The sequence below is a fragment of the Rosa rugosa genome, chromosome 2 (assembly GCF_958449725.1).
Source record: "Rosa rugosa chromosome 2, drRosRugo1.1, whole genome shotgun sequence".
Taxonomy (NCBI): Eukaryota; Viridiplantae; Streptophyta; class Magnoliopsida; order Rosales; family Rosaceae; genus Rosa; species Rosa rugosa.
In genome coordinates, this window is record NC_084821.1 from 13,757,673 (window position 1) to 13,770,859 (window position 13,187).

Here is a 13,187-nt window from a genome sequence, read left to right on the forward strand (position 1 = left end):
CGGACAAGTTGACAACACTCACTTTTCGCTCTCTCGCACTCGGTTTTTAAAATTATATATAACTTTGAAATTAGTAATTTGGAGCTGGAATTAGCATTAGTATTGCGTTTGTATTCTAGTATAAATGACCGCCTCAAACTAATCTTGATTCAGCCCTTGATCATACTAAAAAAACAATATAACTTATTTCATATTAAACTCATTTTAGTCTCTCTTCCTTATTAATTCTCTTTTTGATTAATAAATAATCTAGCATGACATTCTAAAGAAAAAAAACTAGCCAAATACTTTTTTTTTTTAGATAAAAGATGTCAAACTTTATTGAAACCAATAGAACTAGTTGTTACAGTATTCCAAAACTATAACATCATGAAGAAATGAGGGTACAGAGGAACAGTAAAAAGATTAGCCTGAAGAATGAGCCTGTGTAGCCGTAAGATGAGCGGCCTTATTGGCCTCTCGTCGTGTATGAACTATATTGACATTAGGCATAGCAGCCAACTGAAGCCGTAGATCTTCATAAATTCTTCCAAGTCTTGATAAGTTGTTGCCATTCCCTAGTAGTTGCTGTTGAACCAACAGAGAATCAGTCTCCACAATTGCAGGCTGCAGGGACCTCTCCACAATAAAATTAATAGCAGTCTTGATTGCCAGGAGTTTAGCATGCTCAGCAGATATAAGTCCCCTTACTGCTCTGCCCTTGCAAGCTAAGAACTTCCCAAGATGGTCTCGTAAAACCAAACCAGACCCACCAGCACCAGTTTCTGAACAGAAGGCTCCATCAGTGTTCAGTTTTACACAACCAATTAGAGGACCCTTCCACCTTACATCCCCTGCAGCTCTTCGGCTAATACCAGTAGCCTTTGAGTTATGGAATAAAAAATCTTGGATGCGAGATGAAGCCAATAAAACGACATCATTAACACCCCTAACTTTTCCTTCCCACACTCTACAATTTCTTTCTTTCCACACTCCTCATAGCAAGAACATCAAAGTATCAAAGTGTTGGGCTACTAACCTGTTCGCGCAAAACATGAGCCACTCCAGCACTCCCAAACCATCAGTCTCAGCCGTAAAGCACACTTGAGCAATAGAAGGATTGGAACTAAGAACCCCCCTTGAAAATATACAATCTCTACATAAATGTAAAGTTGACTCCACCGAACCAATACAGAGAACACATAGCTGTGATTCAATCATTACATGTTTAGCCACTAGACGTTCTAGAGATGGAAGGATATTATGGAAAATTTTCCACACATGTACCTTAGCTGTGCATGGAATGTTAGCTTGCCATAGCTTCTTCCAAAACTGAATCGTCGTAGTCTCCAAAATTCCAGGTCTCTCCACAGACGTAGAAAAAGCATGTCTGTAGGCAGTCTTCACAGAGAACTCGCCTTTCTTCTCCAACCTCCAAACAATCCTATCATGAACCAACCTTCGTGTCAAAGGAATAGTTAAGACAGCGTCTGCTACCTCAATCGTAAAAACTGCCAGAACTTTTTCTTCATCCCATCTCCCCGGTGCACATAGTAGCTCACTAACCGTCATATTTTCATCAAAGAGAGGAGAATCGGTATTAGGAACTAAATTGGGAAAACCTGGAATCCACACATCAGACCACACTCTTACGGATACACCGGTGCCAATCTGCCAATATGAACCTGTTTTAAGCAGTTCTCTGGAAGCGAAAATACTTCTCCATGAATATGATGGGGCATTGTGAGCGGGAGCCTCCCAAAATGAGCTCTCGGGAAAATAGCGTGCCTTATAAATTCTAGCAATGAGGGATTCCTGATTGCTAGCAATTCTCCATACCTGCTTTGCTAACATAGCCATGTTAAAGTCAGTGAGGCTTCGAAAGCCAAGTCCTCCCTCTTCCTTAGGATGGCAGAGAGCCTCCCAAGCCTTCCAATGAATTTTCCTTTTGTCTTCCGTGCTTCCCCACCAAAATCTAGCACACATTTGTTCCAAATCCTCACAAAATTTTTTTGTTAGCTGGAACACACTCATTGCATAAGTTGGAAGGGCCTGAGCAACAACCCATATCAAAATATCCTTGCCTGCACCACTGAGTAGTTTTCCTTGCCAATGCTTGAGCTTCTTGGCTAAATTGTCCTTGATATACTGAAAAGTAGCAGTTTTCTTACGTCCTACATAAGTGGGGAGCCCCAGATACTTCTCATGTGACTCAACTATGTCTACTCCCAAAAAAGAAGCAACTTCATCTTGTACATCTACCTGTACATTTTTGCTAAAGACAACTGAGCTTTTGTTAAAATTCACTAGCTGCCCTGAAGCCCTTCCATATGTGTCTATAACATCCTGAATCTCATAACAAGCCTCCAGCGAAGCCTGAGCATACAACATGCTATCATCCGCAAAAAGTAAATGATTAACTGATGGAGCTTCAGAACATACCTCAACCCCGGGTAGTAAGCCAAGCAAATGCTTCTGCTGCAACAAGGCAGAAAAACCCTTTGCACCAATGAGGAAAAGATAGGGTGACAAGAGATCACCTTGTCTCAGTCCCCTACTTGGAATAACCAGTCCTCTAGGTTTTCCTCTGATAAAAAAAGAAAACCTTACAGAACAGACACACTGCATAACCATGTCAATCCAACCCCTTGTGAACCCAAACCTTTCCATCACTTTCCGAAGAAACAACCATTCCATTCTGTCATAAGCCTTGCTAAAATCTAATTTCAAGGCCATAAATCCATCAAACCCGTCTCTCTTGTTATGCACAAAGTGAGCAATCTCGTTAGCAACAAGAATGTTATCAGTGATTAAGCGGCCAGGTACAAAAGCGCTTTGATACGGTGAAATTATATCAAGAAGTAATAGCTTGAGTCTGTTTGCAATTGCCTTAGAGCAGATCTTGTATAAAACATTACAAAGAGCAATAGGCCTCAAATCTGACATCTTTTCAGGATTATTTACTTTCGGAATCAAGCAAATATGAGTGAAATTCACCTGTTTTAATAGGTTACCCGTATGTAGAAAATCCTGAACAGCTTCAGTCACATCTTTCCCAATCACCTCCCAGTAGTGTTGGAAAAATAATGGAGGCATGCCATCCAGGCCCGGTGATTTTGTTGGATACATATGAAACAATGCACAACGAATCTCATCCTCCGTGTACACCTGACATAATTGAGCGTTCATCTCTGGTGTAACACTAGGTTGAATAGCTTCCAGAGTAGTATTCATTGCTTCCATATCAATTGGAGAATCAGTGAACATGTTCTTGAAATAGGACGTAACAATCTGTTCAACCCCAGCATCATCCTCACGCCATACGCCGTGTTCATCAAACAGCCCATGAATTGCATTTTTTCGTTTTCTATTAGTTGCCTTGCGGTGGAAGAATCCAGTATTTCTATCTCCTTCTTTTAGCCAAGTCACTTTGGCTCTTTGTCTTCAAAAAGCTTCCTCCTGAGAGAAAAGAGATTGAAGCTTATTCATCAACAACCTCTTCTCCTCTTGAATAGATCCCGTAGCTGACAAGTCTAAAAGCTTCTCCAATCTAGCTCGGACTCCCAACATTTGCTGCTGCCTAACTCAAAAAGTTTCTTTCTGCCATTTATTCAGCGCAATACGAGTATGAGCAAGCTTCTGAACTACTTGGAACATTGGAACACCGGAGAATTCAGTTTGCCAGCTTGACTTCACTAAAGGATCGCACTCCTTATGTTGTATCCAAAACGATTCAAACTTGAACCTACGATGCCGGGGCCTCTTTGGAATTGGTACATGACTTGCCTGGAGAAGTACGGGAACGTGATCTGAATCACTTGGTGGGAGATGAGTCACCCTAGCAAAACCGAACACATCAAGCCAGGAGGGAGTGCACACTGCACGGTCTAAGTGCAGATGAGTCTCAGCATTCTACCACGTAGCTCTAGGGCCTTGAAACCCTAGATCAAGCAAATGGTAGTGCCCTAAAGCTTCTCTGAACCCTCGCATTTGCCTCTTAGCCCTAGGAGGCCCATCGATCTTCTCCCCATTATTTAGAATCTCGTTGAAATCTCCAATGACAACCCATGGCAGCGAGTCTAAATCCCCCAAATCTCTTAACAGTTTCCAGGAGCGATCTCGTTCAGCAGTACGAGCATACCCGTAGAAGCCCGTTAGACGCCATCGAGGATCCCCCGGTCCGCCATGGATCACCGCATCGATGTGATGTGCAGACCTTGTACGAACTTGCAGATCGATCTCCGCACTCCAGAATAACGCTAGGCCACCTGCCTGTCCATCACTATGGACCTCCTTTGAGTTTGGGAACCCGAGAGCCAGATGAAGCGACTTGAAAACTTCCATCTTGCTTATCTTTGTTTCACACAAGAAAATGATTTAGGGCTTGTTCTGGGATATCAGATCCTTCAGCGCCCTCGTAGTAGTATCGTTGCAGATTCCTCTGCAATTCCAACTAAGGATATCCATCGAGATGGAAGATGCAATTCTCTTTCTAGACCTTTAGAAAGCAAACCCTAGCAGAGGCTAGGTCAGGTATGAAAATTCCAGTCTTAAAAGAGACAAAAATCGTATACTAGCCAAATACTTATCACACCCTACATATTTATTTTTAGGATAATAATCCAATTTTACCCTTGAGAATTTGAATTTTAAAAAATGAATAATAATTCAAGATAACAAAATCAAATAAGCCAGTGGCCCTATTCAAGCAACTCACCCCTTAAGCCGTCATCCAGAAACCCAAAGCTATGATGTTTGCCAACGGCCAAGAACGCTGAAACTATCCTCTCTCTCTCTCTCTCTCTCACGCGCGCGCGCGCACACACACACAAAAAAACATTCAATTGAGGCATTGAGTCTCCTAATTTCGTTTGTATCAATGGGGCAGTTGTTTTAGGATCGTTACAAGATTAATATGAACATATTTTTCTTCACATGGTTTAACTGTGTCATTGTATGTATGAATGTACTCTCACCATAGTTGTCTTCTTAGATGGGATCATGGAACAAAGGGAAGGCGATAGCTTTTCAGTTAGTATTTTATTTTATTTACATTTTATATCTTTTTTCGCTTCATTTTGTTTTATTCTTAATTGAATTCAAGGATCAAAATGAAACTTTATAGTCTAAAGATTACAATTAGGGTGGCAGTAGCCTCACCCAAAAACAATTATTTGAGTTTTGATAATAGGTTACTCAGATTATCTTTTACTAACTTTGCCAAATATTTCTAGCATGAAATCTAATTTCCCCATCCTTGTATAACTTCTTGCAATCTTGCTATATATTTAATTTAATTACCTTCAATATCTCACCAACAAAAAGGTTTTGCTTTTCTATATTGATCACATAAAATTAGCTATTGCCTATTGGTCACTTGAAATAGAACAAATTCATGCATATAATCACCATCATGACTCATGAGAGAAGAATGCCATATGTAAATTCACTCTTTTTATATTAAACCAATGACACTTATCTTCCCGCGCTTTACAGTCACTACTATTCCAATGACTCCCATCACCCAACACCGTACATTTCAATCATCGCCTGACCTGTACACAAAGCTGATCGGAATCTACGCTCGTGATCGAGAATTGCAGCCAGCAAGACTACTCCACGCCCATTTGATCACCACCGGGTTGGCCCGTTTGACCCATTTTGCCTCCAAGCTCATAGCCTTGTACGCTTCCTGCGGCCGAGTAGCCCATGCCCGTAACCTGTTCGACCAAATTCCCAAGACCAACATACGCCGCTGGTTTGCTCTGATCGGAGCCTACGCTCGCTCTGGGTTTTATCAGCAAGCCATGGATGTGTTCAGTGAGATGCAAAGAGCCGGTTCGAGGCCGAATAGGATTGTTATTCCCAGTGTTCTCAAGGCATGTGGGCATCTCTCTGATGTTAAAACCGGTGAGAAACTACATGCTGTTGTGTTCAGGCACTCGTTTGAGTTTGATGCTTTTATTAGCAGCGCGCTTGTTGACATGTACTCGAAGAATGGGCGCGTGGAGAAGGCACGCAGGGTGTTTGATATGATGGTGGAGAAAGATTTGGTGGCTTTGAATGCTGTTGTTTCGGGGTTTTGTCAGCATGGCATGGCGGAAGAAGCATTGGTTTTGGTGGAGGAAATGCAGCTGGTGGGGATTGAGCCTAATTTGATTACTTGGAACACTTTGGTTGCTGGGTTTTCGCAGAAGGGTGATGAAGCAATGGCCTCTAGGCTGTTTAAGTTGATGCGCGTGAATGGGATTGAGCCTGATGTTGTTTCTTGGACTTCGGTTATATCTGGGTTTGTGAAGAATTTTCAAAACAGTAAGGCTTTTTATACATTTAAGCAAATGTTGGATCATGGAATATGTCCAACTTCAGCTACGATTAGTAGCCTGTTGCCTGCTTGTGCAGCTGTGGCGAACTTGAGGTCTGGTAAGGAGATACATGCTTATGCATTGGTGACTGGAGTTGAAGCTGATGTATATGTGAGGAGTGCTCTTGTTGATATGCATGCGAAATGCGGATTTATATATGAAGCAAAGACATTGTTTTGCAAGATGTCTGAAAGGAACACAGTAACGTGGAACTCAATGATTTTTGGATACGCAAATCATGGGTATTGCACTGAAGCAATTGAGCTTTTCAACAAGATGAAGACAGAAGACAACAGGAAACTTGATTACTTGACTTTCGTAGCAGTCCTTACTGCTTGTTGTCATGCTGGAATGATTGAACTTGGCAAAAGCTTGTTTAGTTCGATGCAGGAAGAACATGGGATCATGCCAAGACTAGAACATTATGCATGTATGGTTGATCTTCTAGGTCGATTAGGGAATCTCACTGAGGCATATGATATGATTAAGGCAATGCCCATGGAGCCAGATTTGTTTGTATGGGGAGCATTATTAGGAGCAAGTCGGAACTATGGGAATATAGAACTTGCTGAGATAGCAGCTAAGCATTTGTCAGAGCTAGAGCCGGAGAGTGCAGGAAACAATTTGCTATTATCAAGTCTATATGCAGATGCTGGAAATTGGGTAAATGTTGCAAGGTTGAAGAAAATGATGAAGAAAAAGAAGTTAAGGAAACTACCAGGATGCAGTTGGACGGAAGCTGCCTGATATACAAGAATGTCTTTTTAAGGAAGGTTCTGTACAATTCTTCATTCAGAAGAGACCTGAAGAAAAGGAATCTACAGGTATAAGGCACCTGAGCATTAACTTATTTCTTAGCCTTTTCTTCTCAACCTTCTTAGCCGGAACAACCCTTCAGATTTTGCTATTTCTGCAGATTCCGAGTGTTTGGTTGCTGGAGTACTGATAACAATCACTTTAGGCAAGAGGCTTAGTGCAGTCCCTCAAAATATGAGTTTTTTTGCATGCTATTGAATTATAAGTGGAATCTGCAATAATGCAGAACAGTTTCTTTGAAGTTGAGGAGGGGAACATGCAATGGGATTTCAACAGTCTCTTAATCTTCAGAAATCCAAGTCGAAGGTATCAGACAGCATACAGAAGAAATCGTTCGACATTTTGTTAACAAGAAAAAGTTCTCAGTAAGTGTCTCCCAAACGATAAGCAGAATATTTCTGATGCTGTGAGGTTTATCAAAAGCCATCAATATTCAGCTTGGGCTTTTATTTGATAAAAGCTCTGCAAAATGAAATCACTGATCTATTGAAGTGATTCCGCTGCTTGGTCTCTGTAGTGCCAGTGAATCAGTGAAGTGAAATTGTTGATTGGTTCAAGGAAAGGGGTTTTTTGGCTTTTGAGTTGATAGTTAACAGAAACGTAGTTGTTCTTATTTGCAACCAATGATGAAATTAATGATTCAATTTCTCACATTCCAATGGAAGTGTTGCCTATGCTTAAAAGGAATTTCATCAAGTTTGTAATGCCATGGAGAACGTAAATAAAATCCCTATGCTTGAAATTCATCAAGATAAATGGATTACCAGGTTTCTTTCAGAACCTCATTGCAGAAATTCTCTGAAGAATACAACCAACTCAAAAATCACTTGCTCATCCAACTGAATATTGTTACTTCCCAGTTCCTGTTCAATGATTCAAAAACATTCTTTGACTCGAACAAGGCATCAATTCTTTTGTGAAAGTGCCAAGTAATTGAGTAACTACTTAGCTGAGAAATAAATTTCAGAGCATGAGCGATGCTCTGTACACATGTGAGGTTCCATTGCTAATATACATGACAGATATCACAATATGGGAAAATCTTTTCCGTCCATTGGTGTACCACCAATGCATCCTATACTATTCTAAATTTTATATGACTACTGCAATACTGCTACCTACAACATAAAGATCTCCATAAACAAAATGCACCACAACCAATCAGCTTCTTTCCAAATAGCTCTAATCTGCATATTCAAAAATCATACCAAGAAATGAGTACTGGACCATATAATTAGCAGCTTAACAATCTAGCAAGCGATGAAAAATCCAAGCTATAGATAAGGGTATGACAATGCTAAAATGCTATGTGATCTACGAAATGACATTGGGTGTTCAAATGATGAATTATAGAAAAAGTATATAGTACATCCAAGGCTGTAAAAGGTGCAGAATTCTCACATTTCCTTCCCTTACTAAGAAAGTTCTATCGACCAAAAAAAAAAAAATACTAAGAAAGTTCTGTTTCAAATGTTCAAATCAACTTTATCATGAATCTTTTAACAGTGGCAACAAAGCCGGATCTACCATATCCTTAGACAATAAACCAACTATCAATTCCATAGTTGATGCATCTGCTGAGAAACCCCACTCCACCATTTCTTGAATAAGTTCCATAGCCCATGATGTCTCATTGTTATTTTACAACCCTCGGATAATGGTGTTATACTATTATAGGTGCAACCATCTGAAGAACCTGGTCCCTTTCTTTCAGTAACTTTTCTGCTTCAATTAATAAGCCCTGATTGTTGAAGGAAAATCGACTTAATGTGCCTTATCAAACTAGGAGTAGTAATAGGAGAGAAGGTTCTAGAATTCCTAATCCTATTCGGATTAGTATTCCTTGTAACATTAGAATATGTACTTTGTAATCCCTATATATAGGGCTCCTATTCTCAATAATACATTACAATTCTCCCATCAATTCTCTCTCGAATCTATTTTACTTAAACACGTTATCAGCACGAGTTCTAGCCACAAAATAGAAAACGCATTCACATCGCAGCCCCTAGCCCGAGCTAGCCGAGCCTTCGCTGCAGCCTGCCCTCGCGAGCCCCGCACTATGCGCTCCTGCGCTCCTTCGCTGCAGCTTGCGCGCCCCCGCATCTGCAGCTGCCTGCTTGTGTGCCCGTGCGCCTGCAGCCCTGCAACGCTGCCTTGCTGCTGCCCCTGCAGCCTTGCAGCACCTCTCGGCCCAGCTTCCTCTTCCACTGCTGCCCCTGCAGCATTACCGCAGCCCCTGCTGCACGTATACCTTGCTGCTACACTACCAACCGGCTACACATCAACACCGAGCCACCTAGACTTGACAATCGACATCTACATCAACCCAAGCTTCCAAGTTTTCAAGCTTCAAATTAACCAAGTAAGTATTTACATTAAAGTTCCCGCTTTCCAAATTTAATTCCTCCTTCTTTTCTTCAGGGACTTGAAAACCTCCCTTCTTCTACATCCCACCTTTCTTATAACGTGGGTTCGATCATTGAAAAGCGGAATCGTGGGGATTCACGCAATTAACGAACTAAGAGCGTTCGTAAGACTTTGGACTAAGAGCGTCCGCAAGTATCGATTGATGACCTTATAAACATCATTGTTTCGGTCTAATCCAATCTTTCTTGGAAACCGATTTCTTGGTAGCATAGCTCGGAAATCTTATTATTTAGTTGTCGTGGAAGTTTTAACTCCGAAACTAATATATTTCTTCTTCTTATTTCAGGATGTCAAAGCTTGACTTTCCTATCCTTGACTCAACTAGCTCGGAATATCATAGTTGGGTCACGGATGTTGAGAACCATCTCACTTCAAAAGGGATCCTACCCGTAATTCAAGCACCAAATCCCGAGCTCATATTTGAGCGTACGACTACAAATAATGTCACCGCTCTCATCTTGATGAGACGCCACATGGATAAATCACTCCGATTGGAGTACATGGCAATCAAGGATGCTAGAGAATTATGGGTTGCGCTAGAAGAGCGATTTGGTAATGTCAAGGATACCCTCCTCCCCGACTTGAAAGTTCAATGGAGCAATCTACGATTCGCCGACTTCAAGTCCGTAGCTGAATATAATTCAGAAGTTCTACGCCTCAAAACTATGTTCAGGTTCTGTGGACAGCCTGTCATAGAGCAAGAGCTAATTGAGAAAACTCTCTCCACCTTCCCCGTCTCAGCAATTTTGCTATCGAAGCAATATCGAACCGAATACAATACTAGACGGCTCACAAGGTTTCATCAACTAATTAATATTATGTCTGTAGCTGAAAAACATGATAATATCCTCGTAAAGAATTATAATTCAAGGCCTATAGGAACTAAGAGCGTTCAAGAGGCGAATTATAATAATGCACCCAAAGGAGGGCGCAAGGAGCGGAACCCTAAAATTAAGGGACACAACGGACGTTTTGGTCCATATAACCGCCCTACAAAGGAAGGAAACCGCCAAAATGGCGCGGGAGCACGTGGCAACAAAGGCCAACGTGGGAGAGGGGGACACAAGGCCGCCGGCCATAGAGGTGGCGCCTTTGTCCAACAAGGACGTCAATCTCGTCCTCATGCACATGATGCATCTCAATTCAAGGGAGGAAATCGTAATGATGCATGCCATAGATGTGGATCTATTGAACACTGGTTCAAGCAATGCAATGCAAGCAAACAATTAGCTGCACATTACACGGCATATACAGACTTCAGAGAGCATGAAGCCCATTTTGCTGAAGAAGAAAAAGAAGATGGTGATGATGCCAATGTCAATCTCACCATAGCGGACTTCAAATCTGACAAGGAATTGTACAAGGATGTTGCAGATTTTGATTAGTGTAGTCCTTTATATTTCCAAGAATTATGTAATAGCAATTATGCCTTAGTCAATAAATGACATTTTGTATTAATTCTATCTTATGTGGCTCATCGAATTAAGTATGATGTCTAGGAAAGTAATTGAGATTAGTGGTACTTAAGAGAGCCTCGCTCCACCGACATCTCTCTTTACTTCCCTGGATATATTTGATTAGAGTTACCAAACAGATAGAATGACTACGATTTATCTACGATTTGATTTTTATATTGGATTAGATTTTGGTCAAGAAACTTTGATGTAATCATTGGCTATTATTAATAAAGTATCGATTTATTTTAATTCAATGTCTTGGACATATTTTAATTTCGAACTTTATTATTTTTCAGTATGTTTCCCGGAGAGCTAGAATGCCTCGTGGATAGTGCAACTACACATACTATCCTTCGAAATAGGCAGCTATTTCTATGGATGACACCATCTCGATCTTCCTTGACTACGATGGCTGGATCATCTCAATTGATTGATCATGGTCAAGGACCAACCCAATTTATGTTGCCAAATGGCACAACATTAAATGTCACTGAAGCTTTTTATGCTCCTAGGGCAGGAAGAACCCTATTGAGCTTCAAAGATATAAGAGCCAATGGTTTTCATGTGGAAACACATTGTGAGAATGGACAAGAGTTCCTTTGCATCACCTCTAATGACTACGGGCATAAACGAGTATTAGAGAAACTTATGTGTCGCTCTAGTGGGTTGTATGCAACCACTATTCGAGTCATTGAATCTAATCATGTTATGAGAGATGATTTATGGGATTCTGACACATATAGGCTTTGGCACGACCGTTTGGGGCATCCAGGTAGTGATATGATGATCCGTATATTAAAGACTTCGCACGGACATCCATTTTTCATAACGAAAAGAAGTAAAAATCAGTTTTTGGATACCGAAGGAGCCCATGCGCCGTTCACCCCCAAATCCGGCCATCCTTGGCCGGCGCCGCCAACCCCCTGCGGCCCAAGGGTGGCTTTAACACCACCAATGCTCCTTTGTCTCCAAATTTTACTTCTCAAGTCAATTGTGACTTTGTGGCTCAACCAAAATCCTCATTGATTGTTTCTAAAACCCATCACTCGTTCTGCAAAGCCTGCTCTTTAGCAAAATTAGGATCGAGACCATCCTATGCAAAGGATACTAAAGAAAACATATCATTCTTACAACGAATCCAAGGTGATATTTGTGGACCTATTCAACCACCATGCGGACCATTTAGATATTTTATGGTGTTGGTTGATGCATCGACACGTTGGTCACATGTCATGCTATTGTCCACCAGGAACGCTGCATTTGCTAAACTCCTAGCACAAATAATTAAGTTAAGGGCTCACCACCCTGATCATCCTATTAAGTCTATCAGATTAGACAATGCTGGGGAGTTTACATCAAAAACTTTTGATGATTATTGCATGTCCATTGGGATTGAGGTTGAACATCTAGTTCCTCATGTTCACACCCAAAATGGTCTCGCAGAAGCCGCCATTAAACGAATACAAATGGTCGCTAGGGCATTGGTAATGCGCACCAATCTCCCTATTTCTGCTTAGGGCTATGCAATATTGCATGCAGCTGTGCTTATTCGTCTGAGGCCCACTGCCACTCAACCCTTTTCTGCGTCCCAGATGGTGACTGGGTATGAGCCTAATATCTCACACTTACGCATATTTGGGTGTGCAGTTTATGTGCCAATTGCGCCGCCACAGCGCACCAAAATGGGTCCTCAACGACGATTAGGCGTTTATGTTGGATATGATTCTCCAACTATTGTCCGCTATTTAGAACCCTTGACAGGCGATCTCTTTACCGCCAGATTTGCGGATTGTCACTTCGATGAGACAGTCTTCCCGTTGTGAGGGGGAGATAAGAACATCAATGTTCAACAGGAACGACAGGAATTGTCGTGGTCTTTCCCTCCTTTGTCTCATCTTGATCCCCGAACCGCACAGTCCGAAATTGAAGTGCGGAGAATTCTCAATCTTCAGAACATAGCATAATCGATGCCTGATGCGTTTTCTGATATCGCTAAAGTGACGAGATCACACATACCTGCTGCAAACGTGCCTGCAAGGATTGATGTCCCTAAAATTAGAGGACATGGCACCAACGTCCCTTCTCACAGTGATGGTGACGTTGTGGCTAGGCCCATGGCTCCTGCCAGGAAGCGCGGGAG

At 41.5% G+C, this 13,187-nt stretch overlaps 2 protein-coding genes across 2 annotated transcripts; one reads left to right on the forward strand and one right to left on the reverse strand.

Annotated features, from left to right (window-relative positions):
- Positions 1 to 405: 405 nt before the first annotated feature.
- On the reverse strand, positions 406 to 4,323 carry LOC133730390 (uncharacterized). The gene is made up of 3 exons (XM_062157989.1): positions 3,974 to 4,323; positions 1,019 to 3,421; positions 406 to 847 (listed from the first exon to the last, which is right to left on the reverse strand). Exons 1-3 carry the CDS (start codon positions 4,321 to 4,323, stop codon positions 406 to 408), a joined length of 3,195 nt encoding a protein of 1,064 aa, XP_062013973.1.
- Positions 4,324 to 5,459: 1,136 nt separating this feature from the next.
- On the forward strand, positions 5,460 to 7,868 carry LOC133732946 (pentatricopeptide repeat-containing protein At5g59600). Its single transcript, XM_062160556.1, has 2 exons — positions 5,460 to 7,168; positions 7,261 to 7,868. Exon 1 carries the CDS (start codon positions 5,490 to 5,492, stop codon positions 7,089 to 7,091), a length of 1,602 nt encoding a protein of 533 aa, XP_062016540.1. The 5' UTR covers positions 5,460 to 5,489; the 3' UTR covers positions 7,092 to 7,168; positions 7,261 to 7,868.
- The last annotated feature ends 5,319 nt before the right edge of the window (positions 7,869 to 13,187 follow it).

What these genes read in the sequence shown, in the direction of transcription:
- LOC133730390 (XM_062157989.1), bottom strand. Translation starts at nt 4,323, where the DNA reads ATGGAAGTTTTCAAGTCGCTTCATCTGGCTCTCGGGTTCCCAAACTCA. An exon ending in GGGCCTCCTAGGGCTAAGAG is followed by an intron (nt 3,422 to 3,973) that starts GCAAATGCGAGG and finishes AGCTTTTTGAAG; the next exon opens with ACAAAGAGCCAAAGTGACTT. An exon ending in CTCATGTTTTGCGCGAACAG is followed by an intron (nt 848 to 1,018) that starts GTTAGTAGCCCA and finishes TACTGGTATTAG; the next exon opens with CCGAAGAGCTGCAGGGGATG.
- LOC133732946 (XM_062160556.1), top strand. Translation starts at nt 5,490, where the DNA reads ATGACTCCCATCACCCAACACCGTACATTTCAATCATCGCCTGACCTG.